This window comes from Microtus pennsylvanicus, chromosome 1, assembly GCF_037038515.1.
Source record: "Microtus pennsylvanicus isolate mMicPen1 chromosome 1, mMicPen1.hap1, whole genome shotgun sequence".
NCBI classification, from domain to species: domain Eukaryota; kingdom Metazoa; phylum Chordata; class Mammalia; order Rodentia; family Cricetidae; genus Microtus; species Microtus pennsylvanicus.
The window spans coordinates 191,494,617-191,522,599 of NC_134579.1; the positions used below are offsets into that span (position 1 = coordinate 191,494,617).

Genomic DNA, 27,983 nt, shown 5'->3' on the forward strand with positions numbered 1-27,983 from the left:
ATTACAGTCTCAGGGGCAGACATGGGGGATCCTTACTGGGTTTCCTGAGAGACCCTGCCTCGAGGAATGAAGAAAGTGGAAGAAGGAAGTGGGAGAAAGATTGAGGAAGATTCCTGACATCAATCCAGGGCCTCCACACTCAGGCACAAATGCACACCTGCATGCCCACACACATGCACCCCCACAAGAACACGCGCACACACACACACACACTCATAAGTGATAAAAAGAAAAGAAAAACACTGGAACCCAAATGGTAGGGACACATGTATTTATTTTTACTGTTTGAAGCAGCACACTCACAAAATGGACAACAAGTGCGTACAGAGAGGCTCGGCTGCCTGGCCCAGATGCACTGAATGCACAGACATACAACCAGAGCAATGCCGACCTGGCGCTGGCAGAAAAGACTCCGGGTGCTAGCTGTGGGCTGCGGCAGTTTTCACGCCACTCTGTGGGTTCGGAAACTCCTCTAACAACGACGATGCTATAAAGGTTCCACAGCAGGCTCGTGTTTACCACTTGAAGCTTCTACAGCATGTGCAGGGATCAGAGCCAAATCTATTTGTACTAGAAGCTGTTTCACGCGGTACATCTGGACAAGTCTACACCTCAGTGCTCAGCCCAGTCTTTCTCACTTCTTATTTCAATGGAAGCAATTGTCTACTTTGGTAAATAAGTTTTTCTAACTTTACCACAGGCTTTGACTTTGCTGGGGGTTAAACTGTTTTATTGACAGACTTATTATGGAGTTGAAGACAGGAAAGAGTTAAGGAAAAACCAAAATGGATGAATTTCCCTGTTACACCCAACTTCAAAACATATAGCTGTATGGTAACGGCATTGTTATTCTGGAAATAAAGACAGAAATAATGTGAAATAATTTAAAAACAAATACTCAGGCTAAAATAAATATTAAACAATATATATCTATAAATTACTTGTATGTTTAAATATGAACTGCCTTTAAAAGTGGAAATAAATTTGGTAGACTATTGCTAGTCCATCCAAAATCACTCTTAGTTTTAGGCATGGTGAGTTATACATATAACTCACTCAAAAACAACGTAAACATTTAGCTCTTACAAGCAACTTGTTTCTCTTGATGCGTTTGTTACTGAGGCAGTCTGCATCGACGGTATTCAGAGGCTGCTTGTCTTTTTACACAGTGAGCTTCAACAGCAGATGCTCCGCACTCTGCGCAGAGCGTTACACTGACAGCCACATCACACACAGCAACACTGGATGGTGACTTAGGGGATGTGTTAACAGTGCGCACGCTTTTATTCATGTTTGCTGAGCGGCAGTTCTGGGTTTCTTTATTGGTTTACCAACAGCAGCAATATAATTTTGATGCAGTCACTAACAGCACAGATACAATACTCTGACCAATAACACTCACAATGGTTTATAACAATTAAGCCCAGAGGCCACATCAACTTTTTTTTTTTTAAATAGCCAAACTTCACTTTAGATTTTTCACAAGGTCAATAAACAGTAGATACTTTTTTTCTTCCAAAATCTAAAGAGAAACCCATCTGGCTTAGGTTTTCATTTCGTTTCAATTCATCTGGTTGTTTCTTCATTCTTTTCCAACTTTTTACTAGGGAGAAAAGTATACAAAGATAATAAGCAAAGTCCTTCAGTATAACTTTGTAACAATGCACGTAAGAGGCCCACCCCAGCCCACACACTAAACAGAAGCACTAGGTTAATCTAGCTAGAACAGTTTGCCCCTCAGCTGTACTGCTCACATTTCTGTGATCATTAGCACCTGGACTGACTGCTCCTGCACTGACAGTCACCATGAGCAAAAAGACAAGAGTCTCCAGAGAAGATGAGGCGGGATGGAGTGAGCTCTCGGGATGCTAGGAGGTTCTTGAGCCGGTGAAGTTCTCCCTTTCATGGGCAAAGATTCTTGTGGAGGACACTTCAATTTCACAAATAGAAAGAGACAATCTATTTTCATCAGGATTCTTCTATTTACTCCACTTTTATAATTGAGCACATTATTATATTTTCCAGACTATATGAATCAAATGTGAAAATGTGTACTTATTTTTGACTGACCATGATAATGATCGCTAACCATGGATCTAGATATAATTTGTGAACAAAACAAATTAAATAATTACTAATCACCAAGAGCTGAGATACAGATGTTTCCTTCTTAGAGACCACAGTGGCCCGCCAGCTAGTGATGAGCACTGGGGTTCATCCTGACTGCTGAGTGTCACCACCCATGGCCCACTGGACTGTCTGGACTCAAGCACGTCTGACTTTCTGCTAACCAGAGAGGCTGTAACACTGGACTGTCAGTCTGGGAACGATGGCAATAGGCGAGGTCAGCTCTACAGACCACCTCTGAGAACAGCGATGGCTGACACACTGAGGCAGGCACGGGCAGAGCTAGCGGTTCCCCACTGGCTCTCCTGGGAGCCCAGGAGGAAGGCAAACACTTGGGTTTTTCAAAACAGGCTTTATATTAAGTGCGTGGTTATATTATTTTTTCCATATAAGAAAAATTTACATACAAGGTTTGGAAAAATTGTTATGGGTTCAAGCTTTCTGACTTTAACTTTGGTAAGGTAATGAATTACACAGAGAAGCTCAGCAACAGAGTCAAGCGAAGCCCGTGAAAGCCGCTACAACATGCTAGGATATAAAAGTAACAGCAAGAGTCAGAACAGTCATTTCCCTTACCACATATAATACAAAGAGAATGCAAAATTTTCTCCAGTTAGAGACTGATAAAAATGGAAAAGAGTAAAGCAGAGGTTCAAATAAATGTAGGGTACAAGTCACACAGAGACCCTAAATCTGCAAAGTACATGGGGGGGGGTCTTAGGGGAATAAGTCAACACAACAAACAAAAGAGGAGGGGCTCATGGTGATGGCAGGACAAACAGAAGGACAGAAAGGGAAGGGTGACAAAGGGGGACACACAGCTGGAAATCAGTGGGACGGCTTCCTCTGCAGGTGCAGAAGATGTAGGGCAAGCTGAAGGAGGGGGGCTGCACTGTGAGAAGTAAACAGGAGAAACCCCAGAGAGGAAACCTGAGCGAAGTTTAGAAAAAGCTGAAGCAGCAGCAGTGAAGAATGTCTGAAGGGAAATGGTTCAGCCTACCAAGGGGAAGGAAAGATCCACAGACTGCCCAGGAGCCGGAGGCAGCGTCAGGACGGAAGGGACGGAAGGGACAGTGCACCACAGGCTGCTCAGAAGACAGGGGGGCACCTGGCTGTTGGCAGACAGGACAGGGACTTCAAAGTGGAGGCACAGTCCCACTTTGCTGAAGCAGGGAAGAGGTCCCGTCTAATTCATGATCACAAACCTGAGTCAGAGCCCGGTCTGAGGCATCTTTATACAGAGCATGCCCACAGTGAACACAGGAAGAGAGAGGCAAACAGAAGGCTTCAAAAAGCCACTTCAGACAAAAGGAGAAAGGAGAATCTGTACAGAGAGATTATGAAAACGACTATGAAACTGGGCTAACGTTTGTGTAACAGTGAGACCCAGCAGCAGGCTGGGCCTAACGCCCTAAGAAACTGAACCTGGCCCATACACATTCCTCAGGTTTGCTTCTGTGCTGAGCCCCAGGCTGAGTGCTGGGGGGCAAAAATGCCATCCATGCAGGCAGAGAACCTGTACTGCAGACAGCCCTCAACCTCAGGCAGAAAAGCACACCTTACTTAAGGAACTCTATGAGACCTTGGGCTTTGAGTTCTTGTGTAGAAAGGATAGATCATACTAGAAATTCTGTTCATTTTGAAAGGAATCTTAAAGTAGTATAAAAATGTTGAGTAGAAAAAAATTAGAAAATACATGGATGAAAATGAAAATCACTACAACTTCAACACTTAGACAACATTTGTTGATATCACTGTTTTCTAAATTTATCAATCATTTCTTTCTATTCACATAAGAACAATTTTGTCATATGAATGAGGACCTGACAATCTATTATATAAGCATTTCACAATTTAATAAATTCCCTTTCGAAGAGCAGAATCCACTGGAACAACTTTACAGTCCTTGCAAAGACGTCCCATTGTCTCTGTCCCCAGTGGGCTCAGATCACCAGCCTCCTCAGTAACAGCCAAATCAACTGTACCAGCAAACTGAGTCAGAGATATCTCAATCCATGCTTTGTCATAAAGATTGACTTTTCTTTTTTAAACATCTACTTGAAAGCATAGTCTTTTAACTGAATCTCTCCATTGTGTTCAAAAGCTCTCCTACTGTCGAGTCAAAGGACATTTGTATTTTGAGATGTGGTTTGACTAATTTGCCCAGAATGGTTTTGAACTCTTGGACTCAAGTGAGTCTTCCACTTAGAACACGAGTCACTAAGACGACAGACACTCCGTCACCTTTGGCTAAGAATTCTGTGGACAAGACAGCCTCACATGCCCCCTTTTATGGAAATTAAAAAGCTTGCTACCAAACTTTCATCCAGGAAGAACAAATGGATTGTACATAGGGGCATACATTTAAGAGGATAACCTACTTCCTTGTACTGTACTGTACTGTACTGTATTGTATTGTACTGTATTGTATTTAGTTCCTAAATTTTGAAACTTGGTGTCATTTTGTGATGAAAAATATTACCTATTTTTGTTGTTACACTTTTCATTTCATGAAATGATTACTGCTAAAGTAAACACTTTTTGTTGCCAAATATAATTATTCTTTTAGTAACATTGCCTATACATTCTTCACTAGTTTCCTTAGTGATACATTTCTCCTTTTGATGATTTCTTGGAGCTTTCTATATGTTGCAGGTGCAAATCCTTTAGGTAAAGTTTTTCTCCAGCCCAGCTATTATTGAAAAGCTTTATGGGACCATATTTTTGCTTTCCAAAAAAGATTTATTTTTATTTTATGGGTATGAGTGTTTTGCCTGTATGTATGTATGTATGTAGTATGTGTGCATGCATGTATGTATGTACACCATGTAGTACTCAAGGAGGACAAGAATAGGCACAGGATAACACGGAACTGGAGTTGCAGACAGTAGTCAACTGTTGTATGAGTGCTGGGACCTGGACCTGGATCCTGTGCAAAATGAGCAAGTGGGCACCACTTTTTTCACTTCTGACATGCATGATCCTAAAGTTTCCATTACATAAACCCAAATATCCATTGCAAAATGATTCCTGGCAGGATACAGAAGCAGGTGGCTATATGCTCAGGTTCTTAGAAGCTAAGGCAGAAGAACTGCTTGAGTCCAAGAGTCTGAGTCTAGTCTAGGAAACAGAACTCTTTCCCCTTAAAAAAAAAAAACAGTAACAGCACAAAACAAAACAAAAAACAAAACCACCAGATCACAATACAACCAATCAAAACCCAGAGCAAAACCAAAAGCGTTTTCTAATCCCAACATCATGCTTATGTAAAACGCCACTCCCAGGATTAACTACTCATCTAGGCTTTCTGTACAAGTAGATTTACTCATTTCTTTCAAATTAAAAAGTTACGGAACTCTGAATCTAATTCTAGAAAGTAACAAATGTATGCTTGTGGGTGTAGTTAGCGCTGTAGCTAAATAAACTTTATTTTAACAGACAAACTACTCCTGCCTGCAGAGAAAACAAGGTCTCCTGAGAAGCTTCCTCCCATTGCTTGTGCTCACCCTCCCGCCACCATTTCCCAAGGGCCTGTCTCAGAGGTAAATGTGCTCCATCTGGCAGTGTAAAACACAAATCGGGTGTTTCCTCAGGACCTCGGGCCTCCTCACACGTGGAAGGGCTTCCACGTGGCTCCCACCTCTCTGCAGAGATTCTTGTCATCCCCCTGTATAAAGACCTCTACAGCCTAAATTTCTAGCACAGAACTTTGGAAATAAAGAAAGACTACTGTGGTGGCCTTAGCCTCGCAGGGTGAAGACAGCCTAAGTTATGCTTCTAGGACGCCATCAACCATTCCTCCAAGGCCTCTAACAGACTCTCAGCCGCAATGCCAACGCCCCTGTCAGTGCTCACGGCGGCAGCGATGCTCTCTGCATCTGCCACTGCTCACCAGGACGCCTGGTCTTTCCCTGGTATGAAATGGCTTCCTTCTGATCTTCTCTCACCCGACTCTGCCGATTTTCTCTTACCTCTATCAGCGTGACTTTCCGGGCTGGCGGCTCACTTCTCTTTGCCTGCATATCTGCTCTGTGTCCACGGTCCTCCCAGTTTTGCTCTTTGCCCTTCTCCATCCTACAGGAAGGGAAGATTAGAAATGAGGAGCCAGCAGGACAGCTGCTGTAGTGGGTTAGATAAGGCCTGGATCTAGGGAAGGGACAGAGGGATGGACAGGGATGATAAGTCGGGGGCCTGAGGAAAACCACCAGGAGAACTGCAAGTGCTACTCTCCAAAGGGGTGAGAGACAGTGCTCCATCTCAGACGTGAAAGGGACAAGAATGGAACAAGGGAAAACCAGAAAATGTTATCAATGTAGACGGAAAAACAATCTTCTACTTTCACAGGGTATTTCTTAGAGACAAAGGAGGGAGGGGGAGAAGCTCCTACGAGAGTTTAAATCACCCAACTGCAGAAGGCCGTGAAAAACTCCATGGTAATAGCAAAACATACACCATGGTTTGCGCAGCATAAACTGTTAAAATAAAGAATATACAAACACGGAAAGAGAGAGACTGAGGAACTAGTACGTACACTAAGTATGCACAGTAAAGGTGGGAATGTCCTAAGCAGCTTTAAAAAGACATAAGAATTTAAAAATCAAAGGATTACCAGGAATGACAAAGTATTTGTGCACAAAACTGCATGCATGTACATAACTCAAGTTCAAGGTCTAGCTTTCAATGTACTGTATCTGGAGACAGGGAGGGTGAATAAGCTCAATATGGTTTATCCAGTTAGGACAATAGCAGTGTCTTACAAGGACATGCTTGCTTCTGAGATCATACACACACTCTCTCCATATGTGTGTGGGCAGAGGCTTTGAGAGGCTATAGTGAGAGGTGGCTTCATTACAGTCAGGAAGAGAGGCCGTATTTAGAAGATGTGGTGTACCCCTGAAGCTTAGTCATACTAGGTCTGGAGGGATGGCTCAGCAGGCAATGCATGTGCTACCAAGCCTGACAGCCTGAGTTTGATTCCCAGAATCCACATGAAGAAGGAAAGAGCTGACTCCTTCAAGTTATCCTCTGAATGCCACACACACCATGGTATGCAGGGCCCTCCTCCAAAAATAAAGAAATGCAGAAAAAAATTACCAGAAGTCTTTCAAGTATTAGAAAGGTAAAACATTATTTAAATAGATACTCATTTTACCAAAGAGATCATAAGTATATATGGACACACACACACACGCTTGACATCATAAGCCATTAGGGATAAGGATATACAAGGTCAAAGCATATGAGGTCCCTCTTGAATTGGAAGGGCTGGAATCACAGCCTGAGTGTATCTTGTACTGGGGAGGAAGCACAACTCTCTTGCATATAGGTAAGCCTATAAATATGAGATGATACAGAAAACGTATTAAAACAACTCTAGTCATCCAAATCTAGTTATTTACCCAATAAACATGGATGCAAATATCTATATGATGACTTACACAAATACTGATATTTGTAGTGGCTCCAAATAAGACAACTCAAAGACATATAAACAGATAATGAATAAACAAATTGTGGTCCTCGAAACTCTGGAAGGAGAGAGAGGTCACTGGTTTTCAAGGGATGGTAGTTACAGAAAGGAAGAAATAAAAGAATGTGAAAAGAATGAGAAATTCTTTGTGGTGATGGCTCATGAGTGAAATTTTTGTCACTTATTATATACCAAGTATATTTCACTAAAAGTGTCACAAATACATCTGTATATATAAAACCAGACCTATAAAAATACATGCATGCATATGCGTGAGCGTTTACTTGTATGGGTGTGTGCGTTGATGTGTATGTTGGTGTGCAAGCACTTGTGCGTGCATGTGAAAGCCAAGGACAACCTTGGCGGTGTGCTGGATAGTTTAGTGTCAATTGATAGAAGCTAACATCATCTGGGTGGAGGGAGCCTTAATTAAGAAAATGCCTCCATAAGATGGGGCTGTACGCAAGCCTGTAGAGCATTTTCTTAATTAGTGATTGATGGGGGGACCCACCCCATTGTGTATGGTGCCATCCCTGGGCTGCTGGTCCTGGCTTCAACAGGAAAGCAGGTTGAACAAGCCACGATGAGCAAGCCCCATAAGCAGCACCCCTCCGAGGCCTGTGCATCAGTTCCAGCCTCCAGGTTCCTACCTTGTATGTGTTCTTATCCTGGCTTCCTTTGATGATGAACAGCGCTGTGGAAGTGTAAGCCAAATATATACCCTTTCATTTTGGGGCATCAGGTTTTAGGGCATGGTGTTTCATCACAGCAACTAGTAACCCTAACTAGGGCAGGTATCATCCTCAGGAACACTGTCTTCCTTGAGCCAGTCTTTCATTGACCTGGTGCACACTAATCAGGCTGGACTGGCTGGCCAGCAAGCCCCAAGGATTTTCTCTCCACCTCACCGGCATTGGGATTACAGGCATGGGTTCCCATTTCTATCATTTTTTAACATGTGTTCTGGGCATGAAACTCATGCTTTTGAGGTAAGGACTTAGCTGACTGAAGGATGACCCAACCCCAGTTCTGACCCTTTCACTAACCCCCTTGCTACTGTACTTCCTGTAGGTATGGCCGAATCTCTTCTGATACTTTTAATATGATCTAAACTAGTCTCTTTGCCTTCATCCTCACCTATTAATGTGTATTTATTCTTACCTCACATGTCAGAGTGATGCTGTTCAAATTTGCTGATCCCTCTATTTAATGGTACCCATGTTACTTAGCATAAAACATAATGCGTTACACGGTCTGATCACTGCTTACCCTCATCTTTTCGAGTTCTCTCAACTGCTTTTCCCATTCCAGAATGCTAGTAATTTCCTCACTGTTCCTTTAGGATACCGAGTATGCTTGTGCCTACAGTCCTGCCTCAAGGCCTTCTACACCTGTTCCCTACGTATACATTATTCAATTCCTTTTCTCCTTCACTCTTCTCTCTAAGATCTCTCACAATTCAACTTAAAACTACAACAGACCCACTGTAGTGGCTCGTGTCTAGAATTCCAGCTCTTGGGTGTGTAAGATCAGAGAGGATCCCCCATGTGTTCAAGGCCAGCCTAGGATACAGAACAAGATTTGCAAACAAAAATATTAACAGAACAAAACTCAAAACTGCAACAATTACACCTCCCATTTCTATCTCCTCCCCATACTTAATTTTTCTCCACAGCATAGCACATTCTAACACAAATATATACACATAAGGAAGTAAAATGCCAGCTCTCTAAGGCAAGGATTTTTATAGGTTTACTTGTGTCCCCAGTACCTAGAACATTTTGATGGCATGTTAGGTGCCTGACAAATGATCTGAATAGCATGCGTGTTCCTTGGCACAGTGGGCACACACATAGGCACATATCATGTATTGTTACTAGTGCACACCATTGTCTAGCTCAGCAGCTAAGGCAGAAAACTCCCAATCAGCATTTTCTCCATCAGGCTGATGCTCACAGCGGCTGCCGACTCTCACCTGGAATGCCTGCCTTCGCAGTGAGGTCAGAACAGGACGAAGCCCTCATACAGAAAATGCTTATGCAGGTTCATGTAAGACACCAGGCAAACAGAGAGCTGTGGTTCCCGATCCCACCTTTCAAACCTCTGTTGCTCCCAACTCTCCAACCCCATTCTCCAGGAATAAGAACTCCAGTCCTTTTCCCCATCACAAGACTCTGATCCCAGCACTAATTAGTCCAATCTGTCCTTGATAGCTTCACCTCCGTGTGGTGAAGTACCTGCCTCATTCCTGTGTCAGCATGACGGCTCTGAAGGCTCAGTTCTGGAAGTCCAGCTGAAGCCTGCTTCCTCCTGGAGGTCTTCTAGCTCTCTACACTCTTCCCCTCTCACAGTGACCATTTGTGCCACCTCATCTTGTATCTAATTATATAATTTTTTGTCTTCTAAACCAAAACCCAGGTTGGGGGGCGTGTGGGAAGAAGGGTAAACTGGAACTCCAAACTGCTGCCTTCTAGATTTCTTTCCTCCACTGGCAGGAAGAAATTGGATACTTTTTCTTGGGGACACTGTGAGGATCAAATGTGATGATGTGGGCAACTGTGCTGACGTCACACACACACACACACACACACACACATCATTAGCACTCTTTTCTTAAAAATACACAGCAAAGTGACACTTTTGGGCAGCGACAAATAACTGCTGAGAAAAAACTACTTCTGATGAGAATAAGATCCTTTTCTTTTTATCTATTTTTAAAGAACACTTTCCCTAACACACCAGGCTTCCTTGTTTTTTCTCGAAAGTCTTTCTCCCCTACCATGGATGGCTGTTTGTCTGCGGTGTTTGCTAAACCCCATGCCAGCTTAAATGATGGCCTTTCTTCCTTCCTTCCTTCCTTCCTTCCTTCCTTCCTTCCTTCCTTCCTTCCTTCCTTCCTTCCTTCCTTCCTTCCTTCCCTGTACCCCTCCTCATCACTGCTGAGATCTACAGTGGGCTGCTCTGGGGCTTTCTTTTAAACTATAACACTTGTCCTTGACCTTGGGTCGAATCCATTCTTAAATTCTTTTATTAATGAGTCTGAGGACCCCAAGAAGAGACCCTCACTTCTCCTGTATCACTTGGCAATCACTAAGAGACCCCAGTGATTGCCAGAAACAGTATCTTCCCATGGAACCTGTGGCAGAGAATCTAGCTGAGAAAGAGACAAGTCCGGCAATAAGGGTTGGAGACTGAAGTCTTAGTTTAGTAGTGACGGCCATGCCCTATGACATTAGCACCTGGCGCTCCCTCGAATTTGTCAGCTATTAAAACAGAGGGGATATGGAAAGAATTGTAAGGTATCTTCTAGATTATAACTCCAAGGCTCTTTTAAAGTCTACTTAAAAATGCCACATCTCTCATCTGTGAAGCAGAATAATGTCTTATAGCATATTGCATGGTTTTATTTGGCAATTCCTGTCATTTCAATCAGGACATACATTATTCTTCAAATTTTGAAAGTATGTGGGACATCTTTAACTTAAAATATTATGTGTCTGAAGGAAGCCCAGCAGGGATGGTCTGTGTGCACATGTGTTTAGGACACGTGAGGTGCCAGCAGACGCTGTGCTGTTCATGGACACTGTACCCAGGCTTTGCTGTGACACAGCACATTCACCCTGAGGACATCCTGGGAACTGGATGTTTTCCCTTTAAAGCTTCAGAGGAGAATTGTTCATAATTTAGTTTTACCTAACCATTCACTTGTATTCAGTTAATATTATTTCAAAACATCATTCAAACAAAGTAAATGAAAAATAAAAATGAGTCTTCTGCTGTTTAGTGTGTTGCCATTTTATATAACATTATTTTTCTGTCTTTTTTTTTTTTTTGGAGACATGGTTTTTCTGTAACTTTGGAGCCTGTCCTGGAACTAGCTCTGTAGACCAGGCTGGTCTTGAACTCACAGAGATCCGCCTGCCTCTGCCTCCTGAGTGCTGAGATTAAAGGCGTGCGCCACCATCGCCCGGCCATTCTTAAAGTCTTTTAAGAGTCTGCTATTTGAAATTTAACGTGTAGTGTGATCATCGTGCCACAGAAAGGGGATATGGACAGACGATCCTCATGATGACAACGACAACAACAGCAGCAGCAAAGCCCGCCTGTCTCTCACTGGACATTATCCAAAGGAGAAGCACTTACTGGGCCATGGACTGGGAGCCTAGTCTGGAATCCGGGGACCTGTCCTTATTCAGGAACCGCTGTGAAGAGGGAGAGAAAACAAACAGTAAGTCAACAGAAAGAACTGCGCGGTTAGTGTCCACACACTGAGAACCTGTCAGCTTTCTCCATGAAGACAGAACATGAATGTCTACGTCCTATTGAACGTGGATGTCTAGCCCAGTAACTTACTCACTCCTATGGAAAATCAAGAGCTAATCTACCACAGTTTAAAACTTTATAAACAAGGTTAGTTTTCAGATGCTGGTACTGGAAAAAAAAACACCAAAACAAACAAAATTATCATCATCATCAACGACAAAACCCACAAGAGAAACAGAGAGGAGAGGCTGTTTATTAGCCTCAGGTAACTTAACTGTGGCTGCTGCTTAAGCTCCACACATCTCTTTCACCGTTGCATCTTTTCTTTCTAGGCTTCTCACCGTCTCCATATTTTTTATATTGAGGCTCAACTGAACTGAATTTGAACACTCTAAACCTTTTACAATTTTTTTCCAGTAAATCTTACTTCATTAAGGGCGCCCCTGAGAAAAAGGCCGAGTACACACTTTTTAGAGGCACCAGCTTAACTCTGAGTGCTTACACTTTCTCTAGAATTTGAAGCACACCGAGGGAACAGTGTTTAATATACCACAGTGCTTTATAAATCAACCCAGTGCTGCCCTAACACAGACTGAGATAATTAGATGTTACAAAGAAGATCCATCTGATATTCAAAGTAAGACAATAACTTGCTGAATTGTGTACAGATGGAAGATACGTACACAATCATTCAGAAAACAACAAAGAATGGGAATGAGGGAAAAGGACAGAGCTTTGCTTTGAACCCTGCTTGAGAACTCCTGCTTTTCCAGCCTCCCCTCCGCTGCAGCTCACTTTGCCTCTCCACTTTTCCTCCTGCATAACCAGAGTTTTGCAGGATGGTGCCTTGGCGAGCTTTGGCACCAAGTATCTTTCAATGAGCATTACGTGCATATTAGAATATTATAAAGAATTTAAGACAACTGCTTTTCCTGACTATGGTTATGTGTTTAGTATCAGTCAGCTTTAAATCAAACATTTAGGACTAGAATTAAAGAGTGATGACAGGGAGTGAAAGGTGGGTGCAGGAGAAGTGACCCCAACAACACAAGAACTAATAGTATATCTTGATTTTTCTTCACCGCTAAAATTGATGAGACTGAGAAAATATACTGAGAAAAAAATATATATCCACAGTCAATTTCAAATTCAAAGTCTAGTCCAGATTGTTGAAAATCCTACCTGCCCTCATCCAATAGCACATACAACAAGCAACAAAAAGCAGCAAAGCCAAACTCAGGGAACATTAATTCTCACAGAACTTTCTCTACCTCTTTATGAGCATGTAAGTTCCAAACATATTAATCAAATTAAATGGAAGTTTTAAATTTTAAAAATTACCTACAAGGTCTAAGTATTATTTCAACTTCATAGCCCAATGGAAGCCAGCATCTTGCTAAAAATTTTTGTATGTTTCTAAACCATGGTCAGATGACTGGGCTTAATGAGAGAACCAAGCATAGAGCTCTCATCATGAATCCTCACCAATCTGTGCCCACTCTGGAGCCACTGAGAAATCAAGCCAAATCTCTCTGTGAAGCCAGTGCTGCCCTATGTGGGTCTTAGTGTTGTTTATAACAGAGTCTGCTCATGTGAACGGAATGCTGGGATACCCTCAGAAATGTTGTCTGAAGTACACTGTAAAAGAGTGTGACAAAAAGCAGCAATGGCTCTGTGTGTGTGTGTGTGTCAGAGAGAGAGAGAATAAAACAAACAATAAAAGATAAATTATAGAGTCAATACTGTCCATGCTATGTTTCGCCTCGTGGTCTTACCACTGGTATACCTGACTCTTTTTTTATCTTATAAATCCAAAGTTAGCAGGGAGCCCATAGTGCAACGTTCTGACACTTAATGTAAAGGACACTTACTTAATAAGGACGAATACTTTACTCTAAACCCCTTTACTCACTCATTCCTTGGTCTCAGCAGCAGCACGTCACATGGGTAGTGACTCATGGAGGCAGTAGGAGGGGAGAAGGAGTTTCTGTGAGCTGTTGTTTGTCTTTAAACAGGAAGACCCCAAGGCTGGAATGCAATCAGCCCATAGATGCCTCCCACCATCAACAAGGCCAAGAAGCATGGCTGCCCTTCCTTCCCTCCTTTCTACACACACCTCAGTTGTTTTGTGACTCCGTTTCCTCTTCATGGGCACCCTTGATTTGGAGAGGAGGATGAAGAGAGGAAGATGAGCAAAGCGAGGATGAGGAATGGGAGGACCAGAATCTAGAGACTCCTGCTTCCCAAACCCTCATCTTCTTGAGGGTGATTTTCAATTTAGAATGCAACGAGGCTTAAATATGAAGGGAATGATAAATGGAGCAACTTAAAATGATACCATTGGTTATGTGGAGGTTTACCAAGAAGTAAACAACATACAAACAGCTTGAGGAAAGAGAAAGGGGCCATGCAAGCAACTCATCGGAATGGATAGGTCTAAAAACGTGAAAGATGGGCAAAAAATCATATGAATGTTCAATCAATGCACGTTGTAGCTAGCACAGCAGCAGCAGATAAGGCAGGGTTATGATACAGTATAGCTTTATTTTACATGCTGATACATTTACCTCTCCAAATGTTTCACCTCTATTTAGTGGGATTGATTCTTTTTTTTTTTTCCTTTTAGAACATAGATACAAGAGAAGAAAGTTGCCAATGAGGGTTTGGTGGTTAAATTCTAGTCTTGGTTCTGTTTACTGTTAACTTTGTGTGGCCCTAGTAAGCCACTTAACCTCTCTTGGGATTTCTGTTAACTAGAAAAGGGAGAGGGGCTGAGAACCAAGCACAAGCTCTCACAGTACCACATTCTTATTTCTACAGATGAGGAAATGGAGGCCCAGAGTTACCCAGGCTACAGAGCAGCTGAAGGCTTACACCAAGCTTTCTAAAGTTGAGTTAACAGGAAAACTAATTCTCCGTACAACTTTGTTCGAAGTCTCAAGTGCAAACAGGAAGCAGTATAGTCCTCTGGGTTAACAACTAGGTTTGTACAGCCTGGCACACTCTGCCACTGGTATGGATCCTAGTGCTTTAACGCATAGGTCACAGACTGTAACTAAATGTAGGGCTGTGTCATGCACCTCCACCAAGCAGCCTTGGTACTAAACCCATAGCTTGGACACTTCATGCTACGGCTGCCATTATGCCACATAGTGCCAGCAAAGGCTGCCTGAACACAACTAGGATCTGAAGTGACTGTGTTTTGGATGTCAGTGTTTTTATTATACACACAGTTTTCTGCACTTATAGAACCAAAACAACTGCATTATGGAATGAAAAGAAACAAACACAGCCTTGTCTTGGTGTCATTCTTTAGCATGTGACAAATTAATATATCTCTGGATTGTTGAGTTAAAATGTTGGATTTTAAAAGTTGCTGCTTGAGTTCCATAAAAAAATTTATTAAATGAAGTTTGTTTGGGATTAGGACAGACTTTCTAACTATGTCTGAAATGGCTTTAATGGTTCTTCTGACATATTATATGAAGTATGTATGCAATGCTCTAATGCGAGAGGATATATCCTAAAAGAGAGGTACTCGTTCAACTCTCCTTTAGCTGTCAACCACCACACTTTTTCACTAGCAAAATCAGAATGTCTAACAGGTATGCAGGGGTCAAGTTTGAAGCCAACATCCATACAATGAGCTATCACTCTGCATCCATCAAATAGACCCAAGGACAAGGAACTCTACCAGGCCAGGAATGCGAAGGGCTCTAACCCCTCTTCTCTATTCTTTTCTCTAAAACAAAACAAAACAAAATGAACAAAAACAAAAAACAAAAGCCAGGGGATCTTTAAAATACTTCTTCTGTCTGTGGACTTGAATCAAAGCTTGTAAACCACAACAGAGACAATGGAGGTAACCTGGGCTAACTTGTCTCACAATGCACTTACACACACTCTGGTCTTTGTCTCTTGGCTTTCTAACACTGTAACATGGCCACAGGCACCGCAGAGAGGAATTTAGATGTCTTTCTCCTTTCTGCTTTGGCCAGAATTAAATAAATTAATTTTCCTTTTCCAATTTCTGTTTGCTGATTTCTTTGGAATACAGGGAAACTGAGGCAGTGAGTTTATGGGCCTAAGTACTCTGAACCCTGAACACAGACAACCCTTTCCACTCTTATCACAGATTCTAGAGTGAAGAATTGTTGATAACATGTTACAAGTTAGGGTATAAAATGCTTCCTATCAGTGGTTTAATATGCTGATCGATGCAAATTTTAATAGCATCACTGGGATGTATGGTAGGGCCTTGGTGGAGGAAGTAGGTCACTGGGGACACTCCCTGGAGGGGCTGTCCTGCTTTTAGCTCTTTTCTCGTTCCCTCTTTGCTTCCATGGCTGCCAAGAACCGAGTGGCTCTAATCCCTCATGGCTTCTCTACAAGAATGCTTTACTTCACCACAGGCCTGAAAACCATGGACCCAGCAGACTGCTGGCGAACCCTCGGAAACTGTGAGCCAGAATAAACGCTCATGCTTTTAAACAGTTTCTTGGAGGAATGCTGACACAGCAACAGAGCCGAACCTACCGTGAGTCCAGGGGGATGAACCCACAGGCATGTTCAAGCACCTCTCATCTTTATGTTTCTTTTCTTCTGGTGGTGGTGTTGGGGAGCAAACTCAGAGCCTCAAACTAAGCAAATGCTTTCCTCCTGAGCTACATCCCTAGACAAAGAATGCGCTTTTGAAATAGACATTTGATCACATCACCTCTCTGCTTTCCGCACTTTGATGGCTCCCGACCACACTTGAGTAAACTCCAACTCCCTAATGTGTCATATGAAAGCTCCCAAGATTCTTTTATTTACTTGGGGTCAAGTCTTTTCTCTTATCTCAAGCTCTTACCATGATGCTGCCTTAGGTCACCTTAGGTTCTTCACAGGCTGTTGCTAATGTCCCAAAGGTATTCCCCCCATGATAACTTCCAGTTTCCACAAATGACCCCGCAATTTCCCGTCACTGTCCTTCACTGCTTATGTCTAATTTTGTGACTCTCTGACTAATGCCACTTTCATTCTTTAGGCTGCAATGCAGGAACTAGTTCTGATTCATTGGCCATCACTATCCACACTCCATTTTACCAAGCTTTCTTCAAGTGTTCAGCAAACAAGGAAGATGCCGAAGCAGGTGAAGCAGTGAGCATGGGATCCCCAGGTGAGGGCTGAGCGCGCACACACACACACACACACACACACACACACACACACACACAAAAGGATCCCAGCTTGAGAAGGGGTTTTCCATACAAGGAAGTGCAGATCTCTCAAAACAGATGTAGAAACAGCGTGAAATTACAGAAATATAGAGAAAATCAGGATGGAAACATAAGGGATTCATGTTAGATGGCAACTCCTGTGAAAGGCAAGAGCCAACGCTGCCTGGGAGCATGGAAGTCGCAGCTTGAGGGGTGTGGGTACTATTTTCTTTGAGAATGTGTGGGGAGTGTGGCAGTGTGTCAAGGTGAACGAACAGAAAGATGACAAGACAGTGTGCCCCACTGAGTCACGATTAACAAGGTGGTAATTTTTTTTTGAAAAAAGCGACAAATAAATATAGAACACACATGACAGAAATGGACAAGGGGTTGACTCTAGGCTTGGAGACCAATGAGACAAATTACAGGTCCAAAGTGCTGCTCATGCATCGGGCATCAAACTGCTAAATAACGGGCTTCTATGAATTGACTTCCTGTGGCCCACGTGGTCTGGGCTGCAAAGAAAAGAAGTGGACTGTGGGGAAGCAAGAAGTCAGAAAACATCAGAGAAGACCTCTATTTAAAAAAGTGTGCCAACTAACGAATAGTATGTGCAAGAGTGCATGTACTTGTGAGAATGTGTGTGTGTCAGAGTGTGGAGGTCACATGACAAGCCGCAGGAGTCAGTTCCTTCCTTGAACTATGTGGATGGCAGAGATTGAGCTCAGGTAGTCAGGCTTGAGAGAAATTACCTTTACCAGCTGAGCCATCTTGCGCAGCTGACACCTACTCCCCCCTTTTTACAACTCCTGCAAACAAAAGAGCTATTTGGGTCTCTACTTCCTCTTTTGAGCAAGAATTATTTTCTAATCTCCTATCATGAGGGAGTAATTCTTCCCAAATCAGGTCAGGTGGACTATAAGGAAACTCTCTGCATTAAGATACAGTAGCCTGTAGGTGGTGGCTGCGGAGGCACACCCACAGTCACAGGGAAACAACAAGGGTGACACAGAAAAGGCTCTCTCAGTGCTGAAATGCTCAAGTCAAAGAGTGCTTAAAGCAAATTTGCTCCAATATGTTGAGAAACATGTTTTATTTCATGGTTCATTTGAATTAAAAAAGGACCCTTGAATAAGAAAGGATCCATTCCCTTTTATGTTCCTAAAAAGAAACCATAAAATTAGTACCACTATTGATCACACTACTGTGATTGTTAAGTAATAACTAGAACATCAGCATATTGTTATTTTTCCATGGTTTTTGCAAAGACTAGCATCAATTCTTCAAACACAGGAAACAAGCAGTATCAACAGGTATCTACATCTGATTAAGAGACATTTTATAAAGCCAGGTCTAGTGGCTTATGAGATAGAAGGGTTGCTTGGTTCAAAGTCAGAGAGCAAAACTCTTTCCCCCCCACAATATCTCAACAGCAGCACAAATTCTCAACCCTTGACAATGCACACCACATTCTAAACAATGCATTACCATCCTGGATGCCAGCCATGCTCAGGGTGAGCATCTGGTAAGTAGGAAGGCTGCCAGAGTGAGCAGAGCAGAGCTAGGGTGTGAGAGCTCCCAGGAAAGGTCACGCTGCTTGTCAAAGCAGAGGCAGTGTGGCTGATCATAATCACTCTTGCCACTATCTAAAGGACATTTCTGACAGAGTGACTGGTGGGGCGTTCATCTGTCACATTTCAGAGAAATGTTGTTGATGTCTAGATTACCCTGAAGACACCATCACGAAGAACACACTGTGTTACTCTGTTAAAGACTCTTAACGGAGAGTCCTGGGCCACGTGGAACACTGACAACAGCACAGTAGAGTGTAATGTCATGTTTTATACATTCGAATAGTCATTATCAAGACTTCTTACCTCAGAGAAATCAATGAATTTCACACAAGCAAACAATCCACGCCCATGATACATTCTGAAAAGAATTGGGATAAATCCCCTAAAAATACTTATTTGTGCGTCTTACAAAAAAACAAACAAAAAAAACCCCCAAAAAACAGAATTTTCACTGAAAATCTATTATTAGTCTATAAATTGAGCTTTTGATGGAAGATGGGCATAATAAAATCTATTATTAGTCTATAAATTGAGCTTTTGATGGAAGATGGGCATAATAAAATGGAATGTGATAAAGGCTGAGTTTAGGCTCGAATTAGGAGCGAGCTGCTAAATGGGAAAACAATTCATATATATATATTTTAAAAATATAAATTTAATTAAGAAGATATTAGGAGTATTTTCTAAACCTACTTCTGGGGTCAAACTGCTGAAGGACTGTCCCAACAACTCTGTATTTCAGAGCTCGTGGCAATATTCTAGACCCTGCGCTAGGCTAGATAATCTGAAAAGAAGTGGCAGTACATGGGGCCTCATCCTGTACCTAATGTTTTCATGAGATGCTAACAGGAACCACTAGTGTAAAATGTGTGTGTGTGCACGCATTGGGAGACAAACTATGATGGAATTATACGATGCTTTGGGGTTCTCTGTTCTTACTTTGGACTAGACAACAACAACAAGAAAAAAAAAACAAAATAAAAAAGGCAGATGCTACTGAATATAATTAGACAGTGCACTTTGGCTTAGGAATTGGTTGTTTTGAATTAAACCAACTTGCTCCTACTGACTCTACATGCCAGGGAAATACGGAAAATAATTAAAATACATTCTTTTTACATGAAGATGAGCTATGATATACAGTTTTAGAATTATCTTGGGAAAGTAAAAATAATGGTTAGTATTTGCCTAGTGAATTTTTACAGATAATAACCAAAGCAGCACCATGACTGTGCTGTATTTCCAGAAGGCATCTAGCATTCCTGTGTATAAGTTTCACTAAATCTGGCAGCAAATTAGATGTTGAAACTATATATGACACACACACACACACACATTATACCTGTGTCAATGATGAGCTACTTATAGAAGATAAATGATGCTTCTCAAATTTAAGTAATTTTTTTACAAATTTCAAAAAGAAAAGAAAACTGAGAGTTTGTCAAAAATAACAACAACAACACCCACAGCATTTTAGGAATTAAGAATATTCCGGTTGTTTTAGTAGTTAAAAATGGTCTAAAAATACAATTTTTCTGTGTCAATGAAAATTGTTCAAGATGTATTAGTAAAAGTAAAAAGAACTTTAAGTATAATCCTAATTAATAAAATAAATCAACGTGAATGAAGTCATGCCTGCTCACATGCAGAGATTTTTGAAGGCCATGAAAAGCTTAGAAACAACAGGATTACAAGTGTACAGAACTTATTTTTAATCCTATACTATTTTTTATTCACTACATTTTATAAAATACGAAGATGCATTACTTTTATAGTAAAACTAATTAAAAATGTTTAAAACAGAAATGAAAAAATAAGACCAAATTGTTAGAACGGCTTTTTCTATTAGATGCGAATTGGCAGCACATCTTGGTAGAGAAGTCCTAGATGAGCCTGGAGGGAACATCCATCTCCACACAGGCTACCAATGCTGCTGCCAGCCACCCCCACTTCAGTGTGTCAGGATTTGCACACGGAGCCACACAGCAGGTGTGTCCACTGGGAGACCTTGGAGGAGGTGGCTGCTGCCATGCCACTGAAAGGCATAATTTTACTTTTTATTGAATAGTTTGAACAGAAGTCAATTTAAAAAGGACAGTTGAGGTTTCTTTCCTTAAAGCATAGAGAATAAAACTGAGCACTGGGACATGCCCTGTAGTCCCAGCTACTTGGGAGACTGAGGTGGGAGAACCCTTGAGCCCAGCAGTTCATGGTCAGTCTGAGCAACAGAGTAAGAGCCCCATCTCAGAAACAGACTAAAATAAACAGAACATGATTCTTACAAGTTCCATGAGAAGAAGGCACACTGAAACAAACATAAAACAGGCATGTAAAAACCACAGTGACACACGACCTGGCTGTGGAGGTTGATGCCTGTCTATTCTAGCACGATGGCCGAGAACAGAGGACACGGTTTGAGACTGTGGAGGTTAATGCCTGTCTATTCTAACACGATGGCCGAGAACAGAGGACACGGTTTGAGACTGTGGAGGTTAATGCCTGTCTATTCTAGCACGATGGCCGAGAACAGAGGACACGGTTTGAGACTGTGGAGGTTAATGCCTGTCTATTCTAGCACGATGGCCGAGAACAGAGGACACGGTTTGATGTGGAGGTTAATGCCTGTCTATTCTAGCACGATGGCCGAGAACAGAGGACATGGTTTGAGACTGTGGAGGTTAATGCCTGTCTATTCTAACACGATGGCCGAGAACAGAGGACACGGTTTGAGGCTGTGGAGGTTAATGCCTGTCTATTCTAGCACGATGGCCGAGAACAGAGGACACGGTTTGAGGCTGTGGAGGTTAATGCCTGTCTATTCTAACACGATGGCCGAGAACAGAGGACACGGTTTGAGGCTGTGGAGGTTAATGCCTGTCTATTCTAACACGATGGCCGAGAACAGAGGACACGGTTTGAGGCTGTGGAGGTTAATGCCTGTCTATTCTAGCACGATGGCCGAGAACAGAGGACACGGTTTGAGGCTGTGGAGGTTAATGCCTGTCTATTCTAGCACGATGGCCGAGAACAGAGGACACGGTTTGAGGCTGTGGAGGTTAATGCCTGTCTATTCTAACACGATGGCCGAGAACAGAGGACACGGTTTGAGACTGTGGAGGTTAATGCCTGTCTATTCTAGCACGATGGCCGAGAACAGAGGACACGGTTTGAGACTGTGGAGGCCACACCCACTATTAGTAGTGTCATCTGAATGAGTATCTCTCTACTTTATGGATCTCAATTTGTTCATCTGTACAATGAAGTAGCTGAGCCAGAATCACAGCTTCACTCCTGGCACAGCTCCATAATGCTATGTACTCAGACCTCCCACAAATCCTAGTCACTTTTCATGCTCTTGATAATAAGAAAAGGCTTGCATTCAAAATTAAATCTCTGATGCATTCTTACGGTATGTTTATAAGACAGAATCTTGATCAAATCAACCATACTTATTTTGATAAAGAATTAATTAAAAATACAATAGACTAGGTGCTAGGGATGCGTAGGTTCACATTTATCAAGGTTGATTGTCAGATTCAATGACTCAGTATTCAAGGCATTTTAGTGCCTGGGGCAATATCATGTTTATTGGGGACTTCTTTTTACATTAGCACAGATCATTTCTCTCTCTCCAGGAATCATCACACCGTCTAATACACATTCAACAACAAATTCCCTGGAAGATATCTGTTTGTCGTCAGTCTGTCTGTCTATAAATAAGAACACATGCACATTCCTAATTTTTTAAAGTACTGGAGACTGAACCAGTACCTTGTATTGCTAGGCAAGCACTCTAACACTGAATTACACCCACTGCTCTCGGTAGGATTCTAGTCTAACACATGGATTCATATAGACAGATCAAATTATATTCTCCCAGTAAATAAATTCATTCACCTTAACTTTAAAGCCTGATCCAACTCCATCTTTTCTGTGGGAATGTCCTATTTCCTGGCCCACACGGCTTCTTACTCTGTGTGACACTTGCTTTATGCATTGATACTAGTAACCATTCTTGTGCATGCTAGGCAAGTGTTCTACAACTCTTTTATATCCTCAGCATAATACTTCATATTAAAAACTATTTAATTTGCATGTTGTATGTTTCCTTGAGATCTATTAGAATTAAAGTTTGGTCCTTAAAGGCTAGGCTTGCCATCTGAAGAACTAGCATACTGGGAGATGGATGTACGGGTGTGTCTGCAGCATGGAGATCCAAACTGGACACAACTGCAGTCTGAACTATACCATGACACAGTGAGTCCATCTAAGGAGAAGAAGGATACAGGCAGTGAGAGTTCTCTGGAGTAAGTGGTCCCTTAGGAACACTGGCACATTAGGAACAGGAAGGTCAAGACCAATTTCACATGAGTAGTTAAATATAGAAAACTCCTAGTTTCTCCTGTGGCTAACAGAATCAACGGAGAGGAAGTCAGGAGTACATAGCCTTAATGATCAGCACGGTGCAAACTGGGGATACCAGGATTGCTTGACCTTTCATTGCTTTTCATACTAAACCAGAAGCCTTGTTATTGCCTCCATGCTAACGTTATATTTCCCCTGCACTGATTTATCTAGGTTGTAAATTTAGTATAGAATTGCTGAGTTGGTGACATGTAGCTTTTCAAAATCCCCATACTAAATTTCCAAGCCTCACAATGACAGTTTTTGGAGATAATGAGAATCTTCACAAGTGGAATTTGTGCTTTTACAAAATAGACATAAGAGAGATTCTTCTCCATCTATCTTGTGAGGTTGCAATGGAGCTGCAAACCAAGTCCACCCTCAACAGATACCAGATCTACTAGTACCTTAACCTTGGATTTGCTAGTCTTGCCAGTCTCCAAACTGTGAAAATTATTCATCATGTAAGCCATTATAAATTACTGCATATTTGTTATAACAGTCCCTAAGACAAGCCTCTGCCTAATTTCGTAAATCTGGTGTTCATTAGTAGAAAGGAGAGCTTCCTGTAACCTAGTGGCAAACCTGGCTAAGTCTACCAGCCTTCTCCTGCTTCTCCAATCTGATGAAACATGCAGAAAATCTCTCACTCTTTATTTCTAGACTTTACCTAAGTATCCCTTCTCCCTGCCCCCTGCATTTGAAAGGGATGCTGTTCTAAGCTTGACTCTCTTGCCATATTTTGTTAGTAGGTTCTCTGCTGAGTTGTAGAGAGTAAGTGATGACCTCTAAATCCTGCAGAGATGCCGGTAGCCCCTGACTTGCTTCTCGTAGTTGAAATAACAACAAAAATCTCTAGACTTGCCAAATGTCTCTTGGGAGGCAAAATCCCTACCAGCTGAGAAGCTCTAGTCTACCCAGGACTTATCTAGTATTTTGTTCTTCTGTAATGAAACAAACTCCTACGCCTTCCACAATTCATTATGTATTGATTTTACCTCCACAGCATATCAGTCTGTGTCCCTTCAATACTTGAAAAATAACTGGCTATCTTGTCTCCTCCAACAACTCCTCACACTCTTGCCCTCACTTCTCTGAAGTGAAACTTTTGAGAATGGCTTCCACTTGCTTCTCACTTTAATTCCAGCATAAAGCTATCAGGGTCCTGTTGACTACCAAATGCTCAGATAATCCAACGGCTTGACTGGTAGGCGTGTCCAACCTGCAGCCTGTACCCCACAAGTTCAAGGACAGCTAGGAGGGTGGTCCAACATAAGATTATTTAAAATAAACTTATTTAAATATTAGAGACTTGTAAGTGCATGTGTGTGTTTGTGTTCTTTTTCTTTTTGTAACTCGAATACATGGTTTTCAAGCAGGGACTTTGTAGACAGCAAAGTAGCATCACAATGTTGGGCATGCCTAAATATATTATTTGCTTCAGCCTTAGATTCCAGGGCATGTCTTTTTCTTTTCTTTTTCTGTTTTCCAATCTATTCTTTTTTTTTTTTTTTGACTCTATTAACACCAGTGTCAACTGGGCTCTGCCTTTGGCTTCCTTCTCTTCTTTCTCCACAGACCTTATCAGGGCCATGGCCTTTACCACAAACCCAGCTTTCCAGCAGGGAGGCTGACTGCACTAATTCCTCTTCATTTGGTTTTGGAGCTCTACTTTCTCTCAAATCCCAGTCCAGCACTTCTGAGCGCTTGTGGATATTTCTACCTGGGATCTCTGAAGACATCAGTAGCAAACTGAAATATCTAAAACTGAGCTAACCAGCTCTCCACAGCAACCTTGTCTCGCCGCACTGTTCCCAACGCTTCCTAGCTCATTAATTTTGTAGTATTGTCACCGATTCAGCTATGAATAACCCAGCGACTTCAGAGTGACCTTAGGTTCTCGGCCACTAAGCAGCTGAATAATGAGAAGCCAGGCAATCACAGCCTCTGCCTACCTCTCATCCCTCTGGCTCAGTCTCGTATTTTCCTTCTATGTATCCCTAATGAGTTTCCTCATGCTAGGTTTTATTACCTCTATTTTAACCACTAGTGCTAGTGCTATAATTAAAGTCATTTTATGTAATTTCCTGGGGTACCTCCCCCAGGGGAACCCTTGTCTGGAGGATGGCAGAGTGCACTAGGTTGCTTGTGGCCCAGTGCCTCCATTTCTCCTCAACTTTTCCCCTTTAAACCTACATTCCTCGGATACAATCATGACATTCTATACCTTACTCAAGTCCTCCCTCTTTGGGAATGTTTTGTCCTAAGTTCCTGTAACACTTGTTTTAAATCCCCAAAGCTTCAGGCTATGCATTTCTCCCTTGGGAACTGTGTCTGGGCCTTCCCAGAACAGAATGGAAGGTTTCTCCCCGCGTGTTCCCAATGAAACAGGCATATTATCTCCATCCTGGTTCCAAGAGTCTGTTGAAACTACCAGCACACAGGTGGCTTGCCACCAGTCCGTCAAAATTGTTAGGGCAAGTGCCTCGTCCACTTATACCAGCTTCATTTAGAGTTACCACAATGCTCGGCATGGAAGAACTCAGTAACTATGTGTTGTAAGTCTGAGCCAGAATGGGTTCAAATGCTAAAACCATAAGATACATATTGGTGTGTGTGTGTTCAAGAGCTAATGTCATAAGTGGAATGGGTCTAATAAGCCATATGCATAAGAAATACTATTCCTACCAGAAAGATACTGCTTTCTGACGGCACTGACCTTAAACGGCAATGGCATGTCTCTGGCCGATAACAGCTGAAAGGGCCTTCAATTACTAGCAAGTGAAAGGAGCAGTCTTTATTCTGTGGACTCCTGTGAGCCCTGGTGAGTGTGCGCCTTCTAGGTGAGGCTGATGCGGAGCTAGCGTGACGCTGGAGATGCCAGTACAGAGTGGAAAGCACCACGCCTAAAGCCACAGGCTCCACTTCCGGGCTGCATACCAGCGCAGGCTGGGACTTGGGGGCTAGAACTCTATCCTCTCTGAGCCTCCTCAGTTTCCTTATCTGGAAAATGGCTACAACATTTACTTCATATACTTCTCATTGGTGCCCAGATCAAAAGAAGTAACAATGTAAACAATGGTATATCATAAGCATGAAAAATAAAGGAATATTTTATACAGATTGAAAAAAATCAAAGCATCATCTATGTAACCCATTTTTGACATTACGTACCTTCTGAGAAGCTGAAGGCTTTTCTGTCTTAGTTTTCTCCTTGGGAGTTAAAGGAGGAGATCGCTCCTTTACCTCTGGAGGTGATTCTCGATACAGTGCTGGAATTAAAACAGGAAGTCATAGAATTAGATCCAGAGCACTGTTCCACCAGAGAACAAACTATGAAGGAGGGCAGGTATTTAAATGTAAAGATATTCAACGCTCGGTTGTAGCAGCACGTGATGCGGGAATGCTTGCTAAGGTAGTCTGCAGCCTGACTACAGACTTTACAGGTAAAGAAGCTTTAATCATGAAGATCTAGGATGCAGACTATGTAGTCACATAGATGCTTATTTCATTTTTTCTCAACACACAGTCACTAGGAACCTGCTGAATGTAAGGTTACTGCTAGGTTGCCACACAGTCTCTGCTCTCCAGGAGCTCCTGTCTGCCTAGAGGCAGCCATGCCCACAAATGCAGCATCATTCGAAAGGCAGCTAACGACAAAGACAAAGTGATTTGGGGGATGGAGAATCCTGAACAAAGGAAGTGGAAGGGGTGTTAAGCTCTGAAGAGCAGGCAGAACTGTGCCCTGAAGGATAATTTGGAAACAAAGAATGCGTAACACAGATTTAGGATAATACCTAAGATTTAAATTTAAAACCCCTTTAATCTAAGATCATAATCTACATAGTCTATTGAGTCTACATGAAGTATGTGTATGTAAAAAATCATATGGGAATCTTAAAGTACTAAAGTGAAAATCTATATTAATTAAGAGTAAATCAAAATTGAGAAATTCCAAAGATGTGTTTAATTGAACTTGCACAATTAAGATTGAGTTTTTAGCTGGATGTGAGTATGGGTTGGGGTTACCCCTAGGTTTTTTTATATCTTGAGAAAAGAGTGTCAGATGTGACTAGGAGGAATTGACGGTGTTGTCTTTTCAGTGGCTCAGACACAGAGTCAGACCCTTTCACAATGGAATGTTATCTCCTCTTATGGTGCTGGTCTCCTAAACGCCCCTGGTCTTGGCTGAACAGTGGGTAGAGATTCTGTTCGTCTATAAACTCACATTCGCTTTGCAGAATGTGGCTTCAGATACAGATCAAGGACAATCCCTCCCACTCGTTTTAGAATGGAATATGTTGCTGAGAGTCATTTTCCCTGCTAATGCTAAATTGGGCAGTTGAGTTTTTGGTAAATTTAGGAAACAAATAGGATAAAAGGGAAAAAAGAACCCGCTGAAGGGTGAGATTGAGTTCTTATATTCTTAGGTATTCTGATTGCTCTCCTACTCTCCCCTACACAAGGCTCTCACAAGAAACAGCGACTAAAGGAAGCGTTAATTATCCTAAAAGCACAGCAAGAAATGCCGACAACTCCAGGATGGTCCTGAGTAGAGGCGAGGCATCGGTTCTGCACAGAGCCGTCAACCATCATTGCAGGTGCTCACTACATAAGGAAAGTAAGCTTGTTAGATTTTAACTCCCTGCAGATCATCTATCTGTAGCTTGTCAAGAGAGGCGAGCCTAAGGGTTTATTTCTGCAGAACATGCTATGGGAGACACATGATCTCTTTATACTGCCAAGTAAAAACAGTATCTGCAGATGTTTTCACTGGTATCTGACAGGAACAGGCTGATTCCTGTTAAAGTCACAGACATACTACCGTGCTTCACGACAGCTCTGCCACTGCCACTAAACTTAGCTGTGACCCTGTTCCAGAGCTTGCCCAGGAAAGAGTTGGGGGAGTGGGGATGTTTATGGCAGCCAGGAAGTCAGAGGTGT

General features: G+C 42.2%; 1 protein-coding gene across 4 annotated transcripts in view; it reads right to left on the reverse strand.

Moving 5' to 3' along the window:
- Nucleotides 1-254: 254 nt before the first annotated feature.
- The window catches only part of Ahi1 (Abelson helper integration site 1), a 148,454-nt gene continuing 120,725 nt past the window's right edge, over nt 255-27,983 (reverse strand). For 3 of the 4 annotated variants that reach the window (XM_075947891.1, XM_075947902.1, XM_075947910.1), the window contains 4 exons: nt 26,214-26,311; nt 11,741-11,799; nt 6,099-6,201; nt 255-1,603 (listed from right to left, as the gene is read on the reverse strand). In XM_075947891.1, coding sequence (XP_075804006.1) covers nt 1,601-1,603; nt 6,099-6,201; nt 11,741-11,799; nt 26,214-26,311 — 263 coding nt within the window. In that variant the 3' untranslated portion in view covers nt 255-1,600. Of the gene's footprint in view, nt 1,604-6,098; nt 6,202-11,740; nt 11,800-13,772; nt 14,017-26,213; nt 26,312-27,983 lie in introns of all 4 variants that reach the window. The other variant, XR_012907697.1, reaches the window with a different exon arrangement.